Source organism: Meriones unguiculatus, chromosome 7, assembly GCF_030254825.1.
Source record: "Meriones unguiculatus strain TT.TT164.6M chromosome 7, Bangor_MerUng_6.1, whole genome shotgun sequence".
In the NCBI taxonomy this organism is placed as follows: domain Eukaryota; kingdom Metazoa; phylum Chordata; class Mammalia; order Rodentia; family Muridae; genus Meriones; species Meriones unguiculatus.
In genome coordinates, this window is record NC_083355.1 from 120,747,329 (window position 1) to 120,771,429 (window position 24,101).

Below are 24,101 nucleotides of genomic sequence, written 5' to 3' on the forward strand. Positions count from 1 at the left end.
AAGTTTTAAGAAAGTGGTTCCCATGGGGTTATGTTGAACTAAGGGTCCCTACAGCTCACTCTTCTCTCCTGGGGGAAATGCCCTCCTCAGAGCACAGACCACCTGTGCCTCTGGCAGGAGAGGGCAGGCCCTCCCGAGGCCCAACAGCACTCCAGGACTCCTGTTCGCACACCTACCTTCAGGGGTGCGCTGACATCCATGGTGAATGGGGGGACCTTGTCAGCCCAAGGCGAGAATCTTTTAGTTTTGTGATCCAGATAATAATCGAAGATAGTTCCTTGGGACGGAAACTTCACTGCTTTCATTTCTTTATGCCACCATCGACTGAAGTCAGCTTGATAATCAGAAAGCTATAGAGAACGGGAAAATTCTTAAGCATGGACCGTGGAAGCACACACAAGCCCTCCAAATCCTCTCGGTGTGGGGTCTGTTGGGAGCTGCACTGTAATCACAAACCAAACTCCTGATGGAAATTCATTGAGTCAAGTGAGTCACCAGATCTGAGTTGTTCCTGTGATACCACTGTGGAGACATTAAGTACTGAGAGATGAATATACAGAGACTATTCTGTATATTGTATGGACGCAACACCTGTCAATAAAAACCCTGTGGCCTATAGGAAAGGATAGAATAGAGAACAGAAGGCAGCAAGGACATCCAGTAGGCAGAAAGGATTCTGGGACAGAGCCAGATGGGGGTGATTTGCTCAGGAAGATGTGTGGAGGACAGATGTATGGTACCTGAGCAGAGGTAACCAGCCACATGGCAGAATGCGGGCTGGCAGAAATGGGTTATTTTAAGTTATGAGCTAGTCAGAGAGTAGTTTAACAAATGGCCCAGGTACTTGTAAATATGTTTTGAGTCTCATGTATCATTATTCCAGGAGCCTGGGGCCAGGAGGAAAAACACATGCCCTGCTACAAACAGGCAGCTACTGAGTATAGAAAACAGGCTTAAAAAGGTGAAACTGGGAAAGCCTTCCATGACTCCTCAGTACTCAATCTAACAACAAATCACCCTAAAAGTGTGCAATGTACACACTATACAATCACTGTGATGGGTACTGCTGGACAGGGAACATCAGCACTATGGTCTATTTTCACCTGTTAGCACCACCTGATAGGGACAGAGACAAAAACAGCACCAGATTTTTTAAGTTGTAAATTCTGTGATGGATGTTCTGACCTTCCTTTGAGTTTCCAGCCTCTAGGCCTTTCGTTGTTCGACATCTTCCCTTTTACAAAATGATGACAGTGAAAGAATATATTTCTTTCAATAAATACATATTGGCAACACTGTCTCATTAACAAAAGCCTTCTTAAAACTTGGTCCACCAGTGGCATTCTAGACATGGAAGTGCACAGGGAAAAGGGATGGAGGAGAGTTTGACCTTGGTTCCCAGCAGCACAGAGCTGAGGGTCTGGCTGTCAGCCACGTAAAGAAGAGTTCCTGTCCCCCAAGAACGTGGGCAGCACCCCATCTCTACACCAGGCTGTTGTCTGATGCAGTGTAAAAGCTCAGTCGCTTTGCTAGGGGGTGGGACACAGAGGAAGGACACAGTACCTGCACAGTGGCTTAGACGACCTGGCCAGCAGCCTCTGCATCCTCAGTGCCCTGGCCGAGAGACCTACCTCCTCAATGACCTGGTAGAACGAGATCTTCCTCCCCAGTCTACCAACGCCTCTATCTGTGGGATCAAGCTGCCTGGGTGAACTTAATAAGATCTGATAACACTGTGGGCATTCATTGCCCTCGGCGATCTTGTACGCATCTGAAACCTCTTCTCCTGTTTTCAAAACATCTTAAAATAATTTCTTTATTCTCAATGTATGTGCATTGGTGTTTCCCCTGCACCTATGTCGCGCGTGAGTGTGGAAGATCCCCTGGAACTGGCATTTCAGACAGTTGTGAGCTGCCACATGGGTGCTGGGGATCAAACTTGGAATCACAGAAGGATGTCTGGCAGGCAACACAGAAGGAAGATGAAGAAGGCTCAGGTTATTCTCAGTGACAAGACACGGGGCTGGCCCAGAGCTCCCATCACCAGTAAGGAATGTGGGGTCACTCTTGGATGTGTGCCTTCTGAGGGGCATCCCTTACTTATGCCCGGAGATCTGGAAAAGCTAGAAGGCTGGCTGATGGCACGCCATCCTAACTGAAAAAGTCGGGGACCCCTGCTGGTGTACAATGAGAAAGCAGAGGCACCAGGAGAAGTGCGGTCTTTGAAGGATGACACACTCGGGCAAGAAATCCTGCAGCCATTAGGAGACCTTTGTCTCTGTGAGAGACAGTTTGGCTCTCTGCACATGAAGGGCGCCTTGAAGCACTCATGGCACAACAGAGATCTATAGTCGGAAGACGATGGGGGTAAGACCCACATATGTGTTTCTGGCACACTTGGAAGAGGATGGAGGTGAGACCCACATACGTGTTTCTGGCACACAGTAAAGCTCTGTGTGCGGATGTAGATGGTGGGGGTGAGGCCATGTGTTTCTGGCACTTGGTAAGTGTTCTAAGTGGCTTGTGTATGGGCTGGGCTGAGGTGTGCATGTAGGGGACAGATTCACTTGCCGCAGGAGCATGGGAAGCAATGCACCCAGCATTGACGGTGGCTCCCAGATGACAAGGCTGGGAATCCGGGCCCAGCCTGGTCACGGAAGGACGGACTGGAGGCAGAGCCATGCGGAGGCTCCTCGCTGCTCTAGCATCTTTCACCACCATCCTCCCGCACTGCGCCCGCTCGTGTGTGGAAAGTCTAACAGCTGGGGCATTTGGAAATGGGATCCTTGAGGGACGCTTAGTTAGTGAAGCATCATGAGAGGTGCGTGTCCTCGTGAGAACCAGTGAGACAACAGCCTTCCTCTTTGTTGTTAAGGGTACAGGAGGCATCATGTGCAGGAGAGGGAGCAGTTTCACGAGAGCTGCACTGTCGCCCAAGCCTCACCCGGGGTGAGGGCTGCGCTGCGGTGGATTGGGCCTGCCGAGCAAAGGCCACATCTGCCAGTCCACATCCACGGTGCCAGTCACACCGGCGTCTGAGCTATGTGGGAAGGGAAGTGAGTTCCCTGAAGGGGAGTGGGCCACACCGAGGGAGAGGAAATTGGGGTGTGGTCGGAGGGAGAGGTGTTTCTCAGGCAGAGTGTGACAGGCCTGCAGAAGGACTCCAGGGAAACATGCCTGAGCTCAGGGGGACTCACACTTACCTTCACCCCACAGGGGCTCCCCGTGGGCAACCCAGCATCAGGGTGTGCTAACTCACAGACGCAAGACATGCACAAGCCCAGCCCAGCCTCCCACAAGTAAAACCCCGGACACGCCCTCCGAGGACCTGGTCTCGAAGCAGGATGCCTCCGAACACCCAGACACACGCAAAGACAAAGTAGAGCTCATAGGTCTCCTTGGGGCTGTCGGGCGGCACGTTCTCGGGGGTCAGCAGGCACTCCAGGAGCGTGCAGAGGGTCTGGAGAGAGAGAGAGAGAGAGAGAGAGAGAGAGAGAGAACCAGCACCATGAGCTCACAGCAGTGACTGTCTGTGTGTGTCAATATTGGAGATGGGGCAAACAATTCCTTACAAACTCTACCGATTCTTAGGAGATTGTGCAATTTTTCTAAACTCGGTGATTTACTAAATTTAGAGACAAAAATCACTGTGCCTTGGATGCCAAAGTCAGTGGTGAAAAAGTCACCTTCAATCAATCTTTGAAATAATAAAAGATTGGGAAAAAACATTTTTTAAATGACTCAAATAACAATCAGTGGGCAAAGTACACACACACACACACACACACACATACACACACAGTGATTATCCCTCTTGTGGGCTGGTGCCCTGGGGCACAGAACAGACGGGCTGTAGTAGCTGGTATCTCTCTGGCTCTAGGAGTTTGTGAGTCTCTTGCGCAGGCTGAGGTGGCAGCCATTCAGGAGAGGGGGGAAGCATCTCACCCACACAGAAGGCACCCACCACCTTTCAAAACCTTCTCGGCACCTTCCGTTGGTCCTGCTGTCAGCTTGAGATAGTTTTCTAATGAAACTGATCAACTTCTTACCAAGAGATTCTGAAGCTCTGTGGCTCTGGGACATCTGAGGAAGAACTGTGGTTCCTGGAGAAATGGTTACAAACCAGAGCAGAGGAGCCAAGGGCCGAGGTGCCATACTGACCATACTCACACATGGTCAGTGACCACACGCTCAGTAACACACACTCAGCAAACACACCCTCAGCGTAAGTTCTGGGCCTCCTCTCCTCAGCCACACACCAGCAGAAAACGTTTCTGAGTGTTGTGTGAGCAGCTATAAAATTGTGCCCAGCTCTAGTCAACGCACTTCCTGGAGATGCCAGCCTGCTGGGGAGCAGGGCACGGACTGAGGACGCCGAGGAGGCCAAGGACACGAAGAAGACTGAGAACACCACTAAACTGTTCTCCCTGCCTTACACCCTGCATGTCTACCAAATGGTGGGGGCCCGAGGGACAACAGCTGCAAGGAGATAAGAAGTAGACGCCTTTTCTGCACAGCACAGGACGGAGAGGGGACACCAGAAGCCATGTTAGTGCCCACGGACCCGTTTTCACACCCGTCTGGAACAGCAAAGTTCACACCACAGAGACTCACACAAACACACAAGTCAACCTGAGAAAGAACTCGATCGCTCTTCACAAGCGTTACACCCAGGAAGGCTAATTAGGCTAACCACATAATTAATTCATTATGAGTAAATTCAGACCTGCTTTCAGACACAAATTATACCTCCGATAATCACTGCTGAATACCATCGCTTCCTTAATTGCTGTGTGAATTATCAGAAACCTGAACTTCCCTTTCTTACCACGCTCCTAACTATTGTAACTCCGAGTCGAACAAACTTGGGAGCGAAGTTTGAAGGAACTAATTTCCTTCCTGCAGGGGCAAACACTTCCTTTGTGAACCTTTGTGAAGTATGATAATTCATTCCACACACCACCATGACCTGCACACACACACACACACACACACACACACACACACACACACAATGGGGGTGAGAAGGAGTGAGGTGTTTGCATATGTGTGTGTGTGAGAGAGAGAGAGAGCGAGAGAGACTTCAGGGGTGGTTACTTAGTGTGTGTAGAGCCCTGCAGGCAGGCTGCTGGCGGTTATGGCCCAAGTCTGGTTCCTGTGCCCTCCACTCCCTGGCCTGGCACAGTGTCAGCAGCCTTCACTCTGCCAGCAGCTCCTTCACCGTGAGGACTGCACTCTCTGACAGCTGTGAGCCAAAGCAAGCTCTCTCTCTTGTTTCTGTCAGGCACGAGCTCACAGCCACAGCTGGAGCAACTTTGTTTTCCTAAGTCTGCTTCCTAAGAGTGCTCGTGACAACACGATGATCCCAGAAACACAGAGTTGTTGCTGAGCACTGAAACTGTGCCAGTCTCTGGGGTGGGCGGGGAATGAGGAGTTTCCATTCTTGGGGTCCTCACACAGCTCGAGGACTGCAGGGTGACGGCAGGAGGATGGGAGCGACCTGACTGACAATCTTTAAAAACTTATTTCTATGTATTGATGGGGCGTGTGAACGTGTGTGCACATATGGGCACAGGGTGCCTTGGCGCTCACGCGGAGGTCAGAGGTAGTTTGCAGAAGTTCTGCCCAGCACTTGGGCCCCGGGGATGGAACTGAAGTCTTCAGGTTTTGTGCTGGGAGCCTCTAACCACTGAGACACCCTACTGGCACCTTCCCCATATCCCTAAGCAAGCAAGTTACATGCGCTGCCGCCTTTGGGAGGCACAGAAAATCGGAGGCTGAGCACGAACCTGCACCAGGCTGCTCTCGGGAACAGGAGTGACGGCTCTGAAGCTGGTCCTGAGCTTCTCCAAGCACACGGGGACGTATTTATCAAACAGAATCGTTAAGTTGGCCTTTTCTGACTGATGGCGCCTTCTGTCGATCCAACTGGCCACATACCTGAAAAGGGATGCGAAAAAGCTTTGCTGAGCAGGGGGTGGGGGGTGGGGGTGGAGGCAGGGGTAAGGTGAGGGGGTGGGAGTGATGTGGGGGTGGGGGGCCCTTGAGAAGCCCGAGCCTGAGTTCGAGGCTGCCCTTCCACACAGCTTGGCCCAGCACTCCCGGACCTGCTGAGTGTCTTACTCCATTTCTCAAATGGAAAATGCTTCTAAATGGCCCGTAAAGCCTTGTTTTAATGGGCATTTTCACTTTAATGAAAAGAACGTAAAAGAAACTCCTAATAGCTCATAGAAGGCAAACATAATCGCGCCTAAGTAGGCCATTACTCCGCATTCACCGGGAAGCGCACTGTGTCATTTCCCAAATGAGCAGGCTCTGGTTGTGGTGGAGGCTTATTTGTGAAAACAGCTTGGTGCTTTTCTTGATTAATCCTGGCATCAATTATTTAGTAATGAGGAATCGGCTATAAATAAAGAGGTGAGCATCCCACAGGGGCTACTTCACCCTGCTCCTCTCCTGGACTCTGCAACTCCACCTGCGGAAGCGCATGCCTCGGTAGATGGATGTTTAGATGATCTGTAGCTCTCGCTGCCTCGAGCTTGTAAACGTTTATTTTGATGCATTAAACATCGCCGTCGTATTAGCAAACTGCTTACAGAGGCCATGATGGCATCCTTAGTGCCCTCTGGGGTGCAGCTAAGATGCTAAATGGGAAAGATTCACTCGGAAAGTCGTGCGTAAGTAGGAAGCAGTGGCGATAAATGCCTTGAGCAGCCTGCACATGACCCGGGTTGCCACAGACTGAGGACAGCCAGGCCTCGTGGCAAAGGCAGGTCAGAGTCTGCACTTTGAGTACAGTATAAGCAAAGGTAAGGTGTGAGTTTTTATCAAAGCCTTCCTGTGCCTTGCCCAGACGCCACAGAGACGTCAGATAAAACAGTGACCAGCCTCTGGAAGGAAAGTTGTCAGACTTCCGGTAGGAGCCCACTTCTATGAGAGCAGTGCGGCCGAGTGCCCTGCGAGCCATCTTGCCAGCCCCAGAGGAGGGTTTCTGCACCAGAACTTCTGTCAGGAGCTGGGAGGGCACCGCTCAGGGGGACAGAGTTAGCCTGGGCTATCCTGGTCTGCAGCTCAGTTCCCTTTCTTTCTAACCGGGCACCCTGGGAAGGTGACTTATGTGTGCCTTGGTTCTCCAGCTTTGAATGGAGACTTCTTCTTGGCCTTTGGCTAAGATCGTCAGTAGTGTGCATGGAAATGATGATGCTATGAAGTCCCCATGTTTGTGTGCATGACAGGACTGTATGGGCACGGAGAGCTTATACCGGCCTTTAACACCGTACTACCTCTCACAGAGTCGGTGGCAGTGAGGCCTGGGCTCAGATGCGGGCCCTGTCTCCCCATGCATCTTCTCAATCTGTTCAGCTGAGTGCAAGAATTGTCATGTAGGGCTCTACTAAGCACAAACATCTCACACTAGCTTCTGGCACAGTATTTCTACATTTCTTGGGAAACAGAAGGACACTGCAAGAACCACTAGGAGCAGCAGGTACCAAAAGAACCCTAAAATGGGCTTTGAATTTAGGGGTTTGCTGAGCTACAATGGTCGCAGCCAGGACTTCCCTTTGGCAAGGGATGCTTGGCCCCCTTGTCTCCATGAACAGCAACTGCTCCAGGGAGAGGCAAGCTTGATCAGACCGCTCACACGGTCAGAGGGAGCCTGACAGAAAGATGTCCAACAATGACCTCCCTTACAGCTCAGTGTCAGCATACAGCAAAGGGACTAAAGGTTTCTATCAACAAATATGGACAGCTGACATTTCCATGTAGAAATTATTTCTAAATTTTTATATAGGTTGGAATAAAAACTGACATTAAGAAAGAAAATTTAGAGGTCTGGGCCATTTTATGCAGCTGAGGCAAAACCTAAGGCACAGATGGGCATCTGTTCAGCAATTCTCCCCATCTCACAAAAGATGCCACAGATTTGAAGCTAGGTGGTAGGAAAGGCCACCACCTCGGGAATAATTACAAACAATGTTCTCTCAGAAGCCACGAGTGCAGGGAGCCCAGCCCGGATTCTAAGTGCAACTGCTTATAGTAAAAGCCCTCCTGACTGCTTGGAGAAATGGCTGGTTACATTTTAAATAAGGAGACCCTGAAACAAGCTAGACATACAAGTGCCCAAAGACTCGGAAAGATAAGTGATACAGAACACAGAAGAGATGAGCTGGCGTGGGGGGCAGGGGAGGTGTTCCTCCTAGCAACATCTGTGACCATCTGAGAACCAAAAAGGAAATAAATGTTGGTAAGAGGTTATACATAACCTACGAAACTACAAGAAACCATGGATAGAAAAGCAGAAAATGGCTAGGAACACTGCGAAGAATAAGAGGAGGGAAGTAGAAAGGAAAATGGATGCAAGAAAAGGTTCATACAGAAAAGAATGTTCAGAGAATGCCTGGAGGAGGAAATCAGAATTTACAAACCATGAGCGCAGCATCTTCTGAGGGACTTGAGAGTTATAGACGTCATGAATGAACAAGTTGGGTGAATGTCTAGACAAATGGGAACTACAGAGCCAAATAAACAAAATCTTTGTTCTGGTGCTGGATTTTTTTTTAAATGTACAAATGAAATTTATAATTGGCAAGATTTAAAAAAAATGCTTGTGCTATCCAAGATGGATTTTGTAGGTATATGAATTATATTGCATTTATAGAAGAGAGTACCCTATTTCTTAGAAAATAAATGCTTAAGTACTTACAGATGAAATGTCTTAATGTCTACAACTTATAATCAAGGATTCTGACAAAAACTAACAGAAGAAAACTGGAGTCTATATATGCAGGCCTGTGTGTGCCAAGACCAGGCCAGGGAGGCAACATGGCAGGCAAAGACTTCACGAGCAGGGTTCTGTGGCTGGAGTCCACAGCGGGCTCCTGTTTCCCTGGAGTTTGGAACCCCTGGAAGCAAACAGCTCCAGAAAACTGACACTTTTTAAAAAATACTGCTTCAAAAAATGAGGTTAATGAGTATATTGATCTCTGAATGTAAATGAATATTGAATAAATGATATACATAAAGCTATTATGTTGGGGTATTGATATAGGGTAGCGAGCTATCTAACTACTATAGACTGAAAGCAAATACCCAAGGCCTGAGAGAGCTGAAACCCTGGCAACAGCGCACACAAAATAACACACCCTTAGAGAAGATTCTCTTATTCTGCAAGTGTCTCTGCTGGACCTTTGGTCATTCACATGAAAATTAAACTGACACATTATCTCTGATACACTGAAAACACACTGGAACTTAACTGGGAAGAGGAGCATCTAACTCTTCATACAAACTGATGACTCTTGAAGCTCCCTGGGCTTTGACTACAGTCATTCTGAGCCCCATAAGGATATGCCTTAGGATATGACTGACACAGGAGGACAAGGGGACTTTAGAGAATCAGAACACAGTGGAGCAGATAAGGACTCCTCTAGGGAAGTGAATGTCGCCTGCTCTGGGGTGGGGGAGGTGAGGTGCAGTCATGACCACCAAAAATGTCCTAGGAACACCATCCTCCATAGAGAAAGAGGCTGGCCCAAGAGCAACTTTGCCCTGCAGAGACAGGAAAGTCTCCCTCAGACAAACGCAAAGAAGCTTTATTATAGCAACAGAGCTGGCAATGGTTCTCCCTGTGAGTACCAGAACCCAAGGCAACAGGAGGAAGTAGGGGTCGTTCTGGAAGTGAGTCAGTAAGGATGACTGAAACGACCCACAAAGTGGCAGCAGGCTGGAGAGGAACCCAGCGTGACAAGGTGTGGCTCTAGAGGGCCCCAACAATCTTTTCTTGAAGGCTTGGTCCTTAACACGAGGGCAAGGGTGGCATCTGTGAGGCAACGACAGGTGTGTCTTCAAGTAGGACTGGAGGAGGCCCGAGTGTCTTCTGCTGTCGGATATCTCAGTCACAAGGGCGTGGGAACAGCTCCACTCTGCCACAATGCACTACTTCATCACAGTCCCCCAAACAAAGGTCCCAAATGAGAGACCAAATCTCTCTGGTGGAGCCCAAGCCAGCTTTCTCTCTCTCTAAACTCGGGGATTCTCAGGGCCCTGCTATAGTGAGGGACAGTTCCTAGCACAGGGGTGAAAGAAGGAGATGCAAGGCCTCCAGGAAGGCAGCTCCGGGAGAACCACTGAGCTGCGGACCTGAGCTGACCCACAGCCGTCCCGCTGTGACCATGTCGGGGAGGGGAGGAGAAGCAGCAGCCTGAGCTGCTGCCAAGGGTCTCCACCAGCCAAAGACACCAGGAGCCAGAGGATAGGAGCCCGGCTATGTGGTCATGTGGAGCAGGGTCTGGGGCAGGGACAGGGCGAGGAGGCTGTGCAGATGGCTTGACTGAGGGCCTTTGACCCGGGAGCCTGCGGTGGCCTGTCCAGCTCAGAGGTTCCTGATATGCAGAGGGAGAGCACTGTGGGAGACATATCATCCAGAAAGAGACAAGACCCTCGCTCTGAGGAAGCATCTCCAAACACATACACATGTCACACACACAGACCTGAAGATGCTCGTGAAATGACTTATGCATCTAAGAGCTTCACATAAGTTGTTATCTTTTCATTTATTCAACACATATTTACTAAGTGTTAAATATTTTCAAAGTGTGTGATCGAGGCAATATCGAAGGAAAATGACATAGACACCTGGGTGCTATGCTAATTTAATTACCTTTAAACTAATGTAATGAGCCTCACATTTAATTAGTAGTATCTTCTTCAAATCATTCTAACTGAAGTTAAAATAAATAAATAGGACTTAAGAAGGACTTATCACGAATGAACACAGGAGATGTACAGGCATACAAACACTCAGCACGCCCATGACCACATGCTCTACCTGTAGCTAGCCGCGAGAGAAACGCAAGTGCAGACTACAGTGAGGCACCCACCTGCACCCACAGCAGGACTCCTAGAAAAGCAGGCGGTGAGGAAAGCTAAAACAGAAGGAAAGCCGCGGGGCTGGGCAGGACAGGGCACTGCATGGCAGCCACAGCACCCCCGAGCAGCACGTTGGCAGATGATCTGCTGCAGCCACCGTACTTAAACATGGCGGTCCTTAACAACCAAAAGCCGCGTCAGCATTTGACCCGGCAGGCCTGAGGTGTCACGAAGAGACTGACACTGGACCTGGAAGAGCAGCTGCTCTACTCACAGCATCATTCCCCAGCGGCTAAATGTGGCAGCCTCAGCATCCACCAGGAGACAAATGGACAAAGCCGACCAAACGCCACCACAGAGACTACCATCAAGCCCAACAGTCATGAAGAGTAAACGCACCCTCCACTTCCATAAGCTGCCTAGAGCGCTCTAACTCAGGAGCCATGAGGAGGAAGGGTGCTGGGAGCGTGGGCAAGGGAGGGACGTGATTACTTCCTGGCATGCGCGGAGCTTCCACCTGGGAAGACGAGAAAGCTCTGTGGATCCATGGCGTGGTGACAGTACAACAGCATCAACACACTCTCTGCCACCAGCTTTGCCCTCACTGCGGTAATGCAGCGGAGTTTTTGTCATGCGCATTTTCACGACAAAACCATGTGAGAAAAGAAAAAGTGCTCACGGGTTCCAGCCCAGGTCCTGAGGGTTCACATACAGAATGCCGGCTCTGGAGACTGTGGCTGGCGTGGCTGACCTCAGGTGGTGGGTCTCAAACAGAAGCCTCATGGAGGGTGTGAGGGCCACTCTCTCATTGCTGGCGAGCGTCAGCACCTGCGAGGGACATCAGGGTGGTCATCGGCGTGGGCTGCCACCAGCAGAACGGCAGCCAGCAGCCAGCACCGCGGCAGTGTTCCCCGTAGGACAGCGCAGGTGGCCTCGTCTGGACCGCCTAATCCTTGAGGGACGGAATTGCCTTATGGACCTGCGAAGGCCAAGCTCCCAGTCCCAGCAGCCACCGTCAATAACCCCATTGAAGACCCGAACTGCACAAAAGGTAGGTGTCAGAGCTTCACATATGCTAGTATTTGTTCATTTACTCAACAAGTTAAATCCCACAAGTCAGACAATTCCACAGCTGAGGATCCGCAACAATACAATTACCAAGTCTCCTGTACTCACTCATGGGCAAGCAAACCCTCAACCTCTGTTTTCTGATAAGCAATGTCTTCATTGGGAAAGCAGCGGCCGCTGCTGAGGTGGCCACTGTTGCTACCTGGGAGCAACGTTTGCTCCTGATTTCTCACTCCTGCCCCAACAACAGGTCTTGTATTACTTTTTTGGTATCACATGGGGCCTCTTGTCTTTGCTGTTCCCAGGACAACCACAGCACACGCTTGGGAAAGCACTGAAACATGATCTGTAGCCATAGGAACAACTTAATTTGCATTACCAGGTTTCATCAGTATCATATGGCACAAAATCATTCTTTTGTTGTCTATGTATTCAAAATTTAATCAGACCATATGAGATATAAGAATTTAATTCCTGGTTCTTAGAAAACAATAAGCAGATAAATGGAATTCTTATCTATGTACCTAACCTTCATGAAAGGTGATTCAATTTGGAGACACGGAAAATATACTCCCCCCAACTTTTAAACTATGAATTGTGAGGAAAATGGCATTCATCAAAACAGTGATTACATTAAAAAACAACAAGAACACACTCACATTAAAGAGGACAAGAGAGTCCTGACATCGGCCAGCGAATGGCCTCGACCCCCGATGCTGGGCTAAGGGGCGGCAGGCACCCACCTTGTTATCATCCATGACTGTGTTCAGGGACTCGATCCACAGCGGGTCAACATCCCCATCCAGGACTACCCAGGCTGGCCCACCATGCGTGAGACTTGCCTGCTCTCGCAGGATGGAGGAGAAGAGGCCTGCAGAGGAGGAGCAAACGCTGCTGAGACAATCGAGAGCTCTTTCCAGAAGACATTTGTTTCTCCTGGAAGCGCTTTTATCAGCTAAATAACAGCTGCTGTCTCTCACGAGTGAGCCCTCTCAGTGGAGCTCTGTGTCTAGTTAGTCCTACTACTTACTAACAGGCATGGTCTACTGCCCAGGGGCGGGGCCTCACCTTAATATCTGAGCTTCCTGACCCACCTGTCCAGCACAGACGCGTTCTTCCTCGAAGAACCATTCTGAGATTTATAGACGGCAATGAACGTAGACTGAAAACACATAGTAACTGAAGACTGTCCTTTTTCGTTCGCCTGTGGTAAGTATCTATCTTAGACCACCTATTTCACATTCTCCATTTTGTCTGTTACATTATTCAAGGTTTTGATTTTGAAAGCCCATGCTACAAAGTGCTATTCAGCTCCTTCCCAGCTTTGGTCATGAGACTTACGCTGGGCTGTCATGACATAGATGTAGAAAACCATCTTGTTCTGCATTCTCCTCTGCTGTTGTCACAGAGCGGAGGGGCGGCTTTTCACACTTCAGCACCCCACACTGAACAAACCTTCCTCAGCAGACACACGGAGAGTTCCTCTATGAAGTCTTTGGTATAAAAACCAACCATGGCTGGGGGCAGAGGCAGGTGGAGCTCTGTGACTTCAAGGCCAGCCTGGTCTATAAAGTAAGTTCCAGGACAAACAACAAGACTACAGCAGCTAATAAACTGGCCACCATGGCTGAAGAGTCATCAGCTCTCCCAGTGGTTCTCCAGTCAAGGGTACATGTTTCCTGTGTAATGAGGATGACTTTATCCCTGACATGATCCCTCAGGAAAATCAGATCCTCAGAAAAGGTGGCAAAAGTGACCAATAAATCAGCAATGTTGCAAGGCAAAAGAAAGAAAAATGCCAGGAGTCATACTTCAAATCAGGTCCTGTATGTGGCATGTGACCAAGCATACTACCCATGTGAACAGGCCCCGGGGACCCTAGGGAACAGACCTGGATGATGGGGGCAAGCCTTGGAAAGGAAGGGGCTTGAGCAGCGGGGCCGGGACCAGGAACGCCAGCCAGAAGGGCTGAGTCAGGAAATGAGACTAGAGATGGCTGGAGGTTCAACCAACAGTCTGTAGGCCACAGAAGGATTAGGCTGTACAGTGACAGGATCTGAAAGCCAGGGACAGCATCCCATGGCAGGCTCTGACTTGTACATGGAAAGCAAAAGGCTGGGGTTCTGGGAATATGACAGCTTGGATTAATGGGGCACCCATGGGGATACACTGACTTTTAATACATGTATATAGTTCCTTATTTTTTCCTTCCTCCCCTGCCCCATGCTCTCGTTACTGCTCCCCGCTTTCTCAGTTTGTAGCCCAAGCTGGCCCAGAACTCACTGTAACACAGGCTGGCCTTGACACCACTGCTACTGTTCAACCTTTGAGTGCTGGCGTTATGGGCACAGCCTCAACACACGTTTAAAGATGATGAGAACAGAATCTACCGTGAAGTCAGCTGTGGGGGCCTCAGAGGAACTGGGCACTGAGGATTATACCAAGATTAGCATTCTGGATGGAAGTGGGACATTATAAAACCTTCTAAGGGGGGGGTGTGTTTCTCCCCAAATTCCCCTAACTCCAAAATCTTAGGACTAGAAGTGTTTCTAATTTCAAACTCTCGGGAATTTTGGAATGTTTACATTGGCCTCCAGCTGGACACTCCTAATCCAAAAGCAAACATCTGAAATATTCTGACTCCCCAAACTGCCTTCCATGTCAGATGCCTTCCATGCCTGCCTAAATTCAATCAGTGTCCCTGACGACACCTGCGATGCCCACCCGAATTAAGTCAGCATCCTGACACCTGCGATGCCCACCTGAATTCAGTCAGCATCCTGACACCTGTGGTGCCCACTACAGCTCTGAGCAGAAATCTGACAAAAGCAACCAAGCACTTCCTCAGTCCTCGCTTTCTGCAGGCAACTTCGATCAGCTACACTTTTGACCATGCCAACACACTGTCAATCTGTGACTATGACTAAAATCTGTGACTGGCTTATACTGAAAGACAGATTTCTAGAGAGAGAGAGAGAGAGAGGGAGAGAGAGAGAGAGAGAGAGAGAGAGATTTTTAGCACTTCGAAGGAGCCACGGTACTTGCCGTCTTTCCACTCTCGGGTAGCATGATGTATGTATCCGAAGAGTTCGCCTGTCGTCACAGCCTTGGGGTTTAGGTCACTCCAAACAGGTTTCTGCTTCATGTTAACATATGTTCGGTTCAGTGTTCTCAAAATCTGAAGAATGAGTGAAGAGAACTAGGTAAAATTTGGCCAAATGGACAGTGAAAACCTCCTGGCTCGCCGGGTTCCACGGATGCCCTGTGTAGAGCAGCTCAGAAGATGGGAACATGGCCACAGGCACACCTCCACCTCATCTTGTAATATTCAATCCCATGATGCCTAGGAAGCCCGTCTGAATCTCAGAGGCGTCCAGACCAGAGAAAGCTGCCTCATCACTTAAGAGCTTAACTGTGAGTACAGAATGAACTTGAGATCTGGATGGCTACAGAGTGAGTTTGAGATGTTTAGCTGGATGCTCGTGCATAAGCATTCCTGTTTGGGAGGTCACTCCGACGGTATCTTTTATCCCATCTCAGAACTGCCCAGAGGCTGTCAACATGGACTGCTGGAGCTCAGCCAGAGCCTCTCACTCAGCAGGTGGAGGGCACCTGTGTGTGCGTGGCTAAAAGGACTTGGGGATGACGACTGTGCTGACCAAGACCGGCACGCTGACAGCAGTGAGTGAACCTTCATGATGTGGCCTTGACTTGGAGAGAGTTGAGCTGTGGCACTGTGCTGCTGGCGTCCAGTGGGGCCAGGGGCACAGCTCAGCGTGTGTGTGTGCCCAGGATGGACACATCAAAGCAAACATCCAGTCTGTAGTGAGCCAGCTAATCGCCAACAGAAGCCTGAAGGAGGCCCCAGAATTGGGACTCACTGGGCATGTAGCTAGTTAACTGACCCAAGAAACAGCCACCGTGTCCTTTCCTGTCCCTTGAGAGCCAGAGTTGTTGTTTTGGAGTTGTGAAGGGGTGCAAAAAAAGAAGTGCCAACTACGTCAGGACGGTGACTAGGTAAACAGCATGGTTCTGCTCGCATGGGCCTAAGTGTGTGTCGAGCAGGACAGAATAGGTGCAGAGTAAAGGAAAGAAATGAGACGCCTCAGGAATATGCAGCTCACATTTTTAGAAACCATTAATCTACTGGAAATTACAGAATTTAATTTTATCCTTCCATGAACCACGGCCTACATCTGAAAGTTACACTAACAAAGTAATTATAGGTCTATCAGTAATTTACTTTAATATTGCAACAGTTACATTTTTCACTAGGAAAGAACCTCCGCAGAGGCTCCCTGAGCAATTGTTCCCTCTGGGTTCAGCTCCGAGGACCGGCAAGTGCTGCATGCAGCCATGCTGACAGCTCATGCCCATTCCGACTATTTTTAGCCGTTGGCCACCAAGTGTGTTTATACCCAAGCACCCTGAATGGGAAGGCACACAGCTCTGCATGCGCACTTTGCCAACCAAGAAAATAAGTGGACTGCCAGGAAGGCCGGGCAGAACCAAGCAGCAAGCTAAAAACGAAGCTTAAGAACACCTACAGCGTCTCATCATGATGCAGAAAATCACACAATTCACCTATCCCGGTGCACAATAAGGACCCCCCAAAAAGGGGTGTCTCTGCCTCTTTTCTTTCCAGCTTTGTTTTGGCCAGGTGGAAGGATCTGTATCTCTGAAGGAATAAATGAAGAAAAATATTTGCACTTGTTTTCTTAATGATATGGGAAAGAGGACTTATGATGATCCAAAAGTGGTAAGAAGGCAGTTTTGAAAAAGGTGGGAAGTGCTCATCAAATCCTGCAAGCCAGGTGGCTCCCTCGGCCAGAGTCTCTCACCATTGAGGAAAGAGGCCAGGTGTGTGCAAGCAGGTGCAGGCCTGAACGAGGCAGGAGGCTCCCTGTCTTGTGTGGAAAGCCTCGTCTCTGGATGGGCATATTGTGTGTGTGTGTGTGTGTATTGCAGGTCGCTCTCTTTCATACGAAGGGAAACGTTGTCAACTGATCAAATGGCAGCAGCAGATTTCAGACTCTAACTCAACATCAATGTTATCGTGGGCTTCATTGAAGACACACCTCCGCAACACTGAAAACAGCGCCCTCCAGAGAAGATTCCTCCCAGGCTAAAAGGCAAAACACAAGTTATCCTACCTTGCTCTTCCCTGTGCCTGCATTTCCAACCACAAAGATGGAGTGTCGCACAGCCAAGAGCTCCTCAAGCTGGACAACCTGCAACAGATGGCTGTCACTCAGGTCCTTTCATCAAGAAAGGACCTGAGTGACCAAAAGATAGCTTATCATTTTAGTTCTCTCCTATGACCTACTCAGCCCCCAATGACATATGGGAAAATAGACTGTAAGTCCACAGTTTAGCTTCTTTTAGGTTTCCCACATAAAAAGCAGAAAGAGTAATATGAAGTCATCCTTGTCATCGTCATCATCATCATCACCATCATCGTAATCACTCTCATCATCACCAGATCATCTTCGTCATAACCATGATTGTTATCATCATCACCGTTATCATCATCACCGTCACCATCATCATCATCATCCTCACCATTATTGTCATCATCATCCTCATCATCCTCACCCTCATCACCCTCGTTATCATCACCGTCACCATCACTGTCATCATCACTATCATCATCACCATCACCATCATCTTCATCATCATCATCATCACTACCATCACTGTCACTGTCAGCATCACCATCATCACCACCATTGTTGCTGTCATCTTCAGCATCCGCAGCATCAGCATCACCCCTTATGGGGCACACATGTGTGGTTATGTGTGGAAGGCAGAGATTAATGCTGAATGACCTACTCCACCATTCCTTACCTTATTCTCTAGAGAACAATGAGATGCCTGAATCTACCTCTGTCTGCACACACGCTCGCACCTGGCTTTCACATGGGTAGGAGGTTCAAGTCCAGGTCCTCACGCTGGTGCATCAAGCCCTCCCACATGCTGAGCCATCACCCCGTTTCATAACTCTCTAATGCCACTTGGTCCACGGTGGGAGGAGTTGCTTACAAAATCGGTGACTCTTGAGAGTTTTGAGTAGAAATGATGTGCAGCAATCACTACCCACAGAGGAGCAATGGCGCACGTCACAGGAGCTCTCTGGAACATGGACGTTTTAAGCATTGTTAAGCATATGTTCACTGACCCCAGGGCAGCCTGGGCACAGCTTGGATGAGTCAGACAGTAAATCCTGTGGGTTTGTCAGGCATGTTGACATACCTCTCCCCTACCAGGATACATGGATGATTCTGCTTTCACTATTCTATGCATTAGAGGGAGAGAGAACACAAAAGATTTTGGTACATGATACCAGTAAGTTTTGTGATTAATTAAAAGTCTGGTTACATTTAGAACCATGCAAGTCACTCCTGTGTTTTTAAAACCTCAGTGAAAGGGATGAGATATTGAAGCATTTACTTACATGTTCCTTGGCTGACTATCGTATGAAATGCTTGGAAGGTTTTAGCAAGATCACACTAAGGCCCTGTAATATAGCTAAAGTTTTGGGTAGATTGGACTACCCCTAGCACCACCTGCCCTCAACAGGAACATGGCTTTTACCTTGAGAATGAAGCTTTCCTCGGGCTGCAGGCGGAGCTCCAGGGTGGACTGCCTGACCATCTGTTCAAAGTGTGCATTCCTCTGCCGAGGTACATCCAGGACTGGGAACAGATCACTGACCAGGCCCAGGAACACCGGGACATCATCAGTTACAATTTTAGGCATATTGAAGTCTCTCAATGCTCTCATGAGCACCTAGGAAACAGAAGACAATCTACAGGCAACACAGAGCATTTCAAACACTGAACATGAGGACTTTTGAAAGATTTCCTTTATCATGAATAAATGATGGGATACATGCTTAGCCTGACTAAACATTGCAAGATAATGCACTGTACTGAAGCATCATGTGTTACCCTGAGACATAGAATTTCTATGTTGTGTGACAGTTAAAGTGTAATTTCCCACAAACTGACAAGTACCCACTGAGCTAGCACACAGTTTAAAAAGGATTTTTAAAATTGTGTGGGGGGAGTGCTGTGCATGTGCGTTTGTGTGTGTGTTTGCGTATATCCCCACAGAAGGTGGAAGACCCTGGAGCTGGAGTGACAGGCAGTTGTGAGCTGCCCAGCTCAGGTCCTCTAGAAGAATCACATACTCTTCTCTCCATCTCTCCAGACCCTGAAGACCACGTTTTTAACCCTCATCTCTAAGTTGAGAGCACTATCCTCTCTCCACGGGAAGGCAAACGCTTTCAGGTTAGTGGACATGCATGGCGAACATGGATGGGCCTCAGAATGAGGTGAGCAAGGAGGTCTGCTGCTCGGCTGGGAGGCAGCTCTGGTCGTCACCTCTGCAACTCCTGTCCTGCCTTCACCACTCAGGCTCTAAGCTGGGCCTATCAGATCACAGTGCTTGATGCTCTTGCTGCCACAGGCTCATAAACACAAATATTTTTGGTTTGTGCCTTTGTTTTACACCGGCTAGAAACTAAGTAGATGTCAGACTTCGAAAGCAGGAACTCCAGAGCAAGGTACATACAGAGCTACACACTCCACTCTCACTCACTACAGAGCAGATTAAAGGTAGAAAATACTGGCTAAACCTGAGTGGAGACCAAGGAAAGAAATATTAGCAAATTCAAGACAAGTAATGTCCCTCACCATAAAAAGAGCATGCTCAATGGATCTAGCTTTCTCCTGCATTTCAAGACACACTGCATGCACACACACTTCACCCTACTCTTACCGTATTTCCTCCTGAGGAGAGCTGTGCTGTCAGCACAGAAGGAAAGCAGAGCCCGAGGCTCCCCCTGCTGTGCTCTCCTCTTGAAGCCCACCCCAACAGTGGACATTCTGTGCCCCACTAGGCTGGCGTGAGCTCACTGGCTTTTCAGGATTAATGGACCAGCTTTATTAATCAGGGTTCCTAAATGTACCTCAAAGGAGATCAAAGAGTGATTACTGAACTATTTTATCTGTCAAAGTACTTTTTGTGGCTGAGATTTCAAAAGCACTTATAAAAATCACATTTTCCTTCCCAGATTACCATCTCTGTAGTCAGGAACACTTGTGACCACTTACAAGAAATGCCAACCCCTAAAATAGCCTCCATTAGGAACAGATGTTTTTATAAATGGGGTGATGCGTGCCTCCCCAGCCAAGAATGGGCGTCATGTGCCTGAAGCCTGTTAGCTACTCACTGTACAACATCATTTAGCACTCAGTACCTGGTCTTCAGGTCTGTTCTTATCTGCTCGTTTCAGGGAGCCAGCTACAACCAAGACAGACTTAATAGCACGAAGTCCCCAGTCATAATGATCCTAAAATACAAGCACAGGCATGTCTTTCTTTCTCAGGAACTGAACGGCTCTTTATTCCAGAAGTAAAAGCCAGAAACAAAAAGAGTTCAGATGGACACACATTTTCATGATTTACCATTAATTCTGGAAGTAAAGTAAACACTTTCATAAATCTTCTCTGTGGGGTGCACCCTCGACTCCCTTTGGCCATTCTCCAGTCTCTATTGGCAAATTTCTTTCTATAGCATTTCATCGCAGCGTTTGCTCAATTTCCCATCTCTCTCCTCTGCTTCTCTTCCTCAGTCTAGCTGACTCCTCAGACCTGAACTGGTCTAAGTGTTCCCTTCCCCCATGCACCAACCATACTTAGTCCCTGCCTTTCACGTCTGTCACTTAAACAACTCTGTCCCAGTGCTGGTGTTAAATACAATACAAATCACAAAATTCTCCTATGAGCCAGAATCTCTCTGAGACACGCACAGTCATTCCCAATGACTCCCGCTGGCTCTGCACTCCTGGAAGGTGGAGACGCCTTTCTGTCTGTTTGTCTGCAGAATTCCTGAGCTGGCTTACAGTAAGCTGCTCAGTGAACAAAGATTGCATGAGCTTAATTCAAAAGTGACTCATCATATTTGAAACAGGGTCTCACTATGAATCCCTGGCTGTCCTGAAATCTGTTATGGAGACTAGGCCAGCCTTGAACTCACAGAGATCCTGCATTTGCTGGGATTAAAGGTGTGTGCCACCAGCCTTGGCCCCAAAATGACTTATTTGGGGTGACTGTCATTCTGTCCCTGTTCCCTATCCAACATCTTCATGGTAACAACTCTCCCAAACATTCCTCAGCTGTGCCTACAGACAGGTCACCTCTCCTCCAAGCCTCCGAGGCAGCAGCAGCTGTAGAGAGCAGACAGAAATAGCCATCTACTTCATAAATGGCTGCAGGGGTGGAATTGTTCATGTGGGATGGATGCTTTGTGGACACTGAAGTGATAAATACACGAATAAGCATGCCACTTCATGCATTCGTGGATAATAAAACCAAATTAGGTTTGGGGCATCATTTCTGTTGGTAATAAAAATAGAGAAGAACAGAATTAAAAACCCCCATGTGTGGTGCGGACAATAAATGCAAGGAGTGAGTAGAGGACATTTTTGTTCAGGTGTGTGGGGGGGGGGCGTTTGGGGCTTCTAATGAAGAGTCTCAGCAGAGACTTATTTTTTTTAAATCACAGGTCATGGCAGAGATCATCTGGAAGTCACAAGTACAAAAACAGACAAGGGCTGAAGAAGAAAGAGCGAACAAGAGCCAACATCTCTGCAGGGCACAGAAACTGGTCATGGCCAAGTCCTTGAAGCAATAATGGTCAAGGAGAGGATGCAGTGGAAGCTGCGGGCTCAGTTCGCAGGGAACCCCTGAATATTCAAATGCTGTGACCACTGCTAAAATAACTCTCACTGCCGCCTTTGTGCCATCCAATAAATACTGATTCTAGAAAACTATCTTTTTGTTTCCATCTCCTTCCGACTCTACTCCTTTGTTCAGAAATGTCTGGGTTGTGCTCTTAACTCAGCTCTCCTTTACTGGCCAGGCTTCCTTTCTCTCATGCACGCAGAACAAGAATTCTCTCTCTCCCACCTGACTTTCAGCACCTGCCTTCCTCTTGCATGTGGCCCAATAGTCCCAGAGTTAGAATGAGATGAGCTTGCTTTGTTAGCTCAGGACTTGGGTCATTTCATGAACTCCCATCAATCCACAGGACTGTAACTACCCAAGCGGCGATGTTTTAGAACACAGGTTTTAGAACACAGGACGTGTGTCTGGATGCGGCAGTATAAACCTGCCATCCCAGTGCCCAGGAGACGGAGGGAGGATGCCCAGGAGGTGGAGGCTAGGGTGGGCTGGGTAAGATGCTACCTCACAACAAACCAAACCGAATGCAGTAAACACTGCATTTTACAATCACCGGCCCCTGTCCTCCTGGAGAACTCTGATTACTTCATACACCTGAACCTCCAGGTTCCTTCCAGGAAAATCCACGTATTTGTTTCTGTGTCTTACCCTTCCCTCACCGTCATCAGCAAACACGCTACTGGGCTATAGTAGATGTCACTAAATGTTGACAGCTTACTGCTGTGGAGAGTTTCATTTTCCATGGGGAATGCATTTCTTTGCTATAATTTTTAATTGGACTTAAAGGGAGATTTCAGATTAGAAAAGAAAGTTAAAATACTGATAATATTACTCTGCAGTGACAAGTGTCTAGAATTGTATTTCCCCAGTCATTTCACGTATAGAATACACATCGGCGGTTGAGGTCATACCTAGTGACAGTATAACCCTGTCTCTCGGGTTCCCACGCTCTCACCATGAAGGCAGCACGTTTGGAACACACGGGGTAGCACCAGTGTCTGTGATGCCCTGGTGTGTAACAGCTGCGGACTACTGTCACAGGGAGCTGGGAGGGGCCCAGCAACCCCCGGAGCTAAACACAAAGCTGAAGTTAAGAAGACTGCAGTGATACACACTCGTTTGTGGTTCACCGAAACCTCACCAGCTGAGAGAAGAGACTGGGATTAAGAAACGAAGCCCCACACAGCTTCAAATACGGGGTTAGCAAACACGAGAAAACTACCGTTTCTAGAATCTCGTCCAGAATCAACTCCACCTCACCTTATGACCCCTTTTGCCTCCTCCACTGTCAGAAATGAAGACGAGTGAAATCTCCTTTATAACTGTAGCATCAATGACGCTTAGAGAAAATCCCATAACCCACTGATAAAGGGTGTATAGAGGATAAGTAAGATACTAACATACAAATATGTCTGAAATTTAATTTCAGAAAAAAATAAGATTCGGAAAACACGTATTTTGAAAATTCCATAGAAAACATGAAATCATTCCAAATGCAGGTGTCATTTAGATGCTAACTTATCCAACATCCATCTTTTTCAATTGTTACTTTCATGTGATATAGAACCAAAAATTGATAACCACCGAGTTCTCACCTGCTTGGACAGGAGCTCCTCACAGAGCATGTACAGCGAAATAAACTTCCGGGCCAGCGAGCGTGCGTCTACAAACCCTTCCGCCACTAGCAAGATTTCACAGATGAGCTCAGTGTCAGGGGCCACCATGGCACAGGGCCTGCAGGGGACAGGAGCTGCAGTTAAAGCACGGTGAGGCCGTATGTGCATATCACTCAACACAAGTGACTAGCTTGTACCAACACTCACCACTCCTAAGCAGGTCATAATGGCCTCTGTCAATCACAGCTAACAAAGCCTTTCAGTTCAACCAAAACATGTCCGCTGGACCCCGGGAAGGTGATGAGATAGCAGAGATGCAGACGCCCAGGGCTGGGGGTGGGGCGGTTTAAAGAAAATGCAGGGTTACAGTCTATTACGTTCCCTCCCCAGCTGCTTGGGTTTGGTCTCTGCCTGTTTGGTGGGCAACACTCTGAGCCTGTGTCCCACCACACAGCTGTAGCCCAGGCCCCTAACTTCCAGCATTAATGATCTCACTAGCAAGAAGATGCATGGTGATACTGAGCCCGAGGCTGGCCTTCAGCTGCGGCTGTGTCCTGGTGAAGGTCAAACAACACACTGCCAGAAAACAGTGCCCACTGCTTCCCGGAGAACAATACCTCGCTCCATGGCTGGTTTCAATAACTACCAGACAAATGACCTCCAAGGCACAAGTATCAGTACAAAAATAAGGAGAGAGTTGTGAGTGAATATTCATACCTTTGTTGTGATTTATTTAACAAAGCATGATGTGTTTTAGTTCAAAGCTAGCTGTGTTTAATGGCTGTCTCACACAGTTATG

At 48.4% G+C, this 24,101-nt stretch overlaps 1 protein-coding gene across 1 annotated transcript in view; it reads right to left on the reverse strand.

Annotated features, from left to right (window-relative positions):
- Dnah11 (dynein axonemal heavy chain 11) overlaps positions 1 to 24,101 on the reverse strand; it is a 266,833-nt gene that overhangs the window by 144,126 nt on the left and 98,606 nt on the right. Inside the window, exons 36-45 of the mRNA XM_060388295.1 lie at positions 23,282 to 23,420; positions 20,201 to 20,293; positions 18,532 to 18,726; positions 17,091 to 17,168; positions 14,983 to 15,115; positions 12,681 to 12,808; positions 11,549 to 11,697; positions 5,790 to 5,940; positions 3,329 to 3,460; positions 177 to 350 (exon numbers count right to left, since the gene is read on the reverse strand). Coding sequence (XP_060244278.1) covers positions 177 to 350; positions 3,329 to 3,460; positions 5,790 to 5,940; positions 11,549 to 11,697; positions 12,681 to 12,808; positions 14,983 to 15,115; positions 17,091 to 17,168; positions 18,532 to 18,726; positions 20,201 to 20,293; positions 23,282 to 23,420 — 1,372 coding nt within the window. The remainder of the gene's footprint in view (positions 1 to 176; positions 351 to 3,328; positions 3,461 to 5,789; positions 5,941 to 11,548; positions 11,698 to 12,680; positions 12,809 to 14,982; positions 15,116 to 17,090; positions 17,169 to 18,531; positions 18,727 to 20,200; positions 20,294 to 23,281; positions 23,421 to 24,101) is intronic.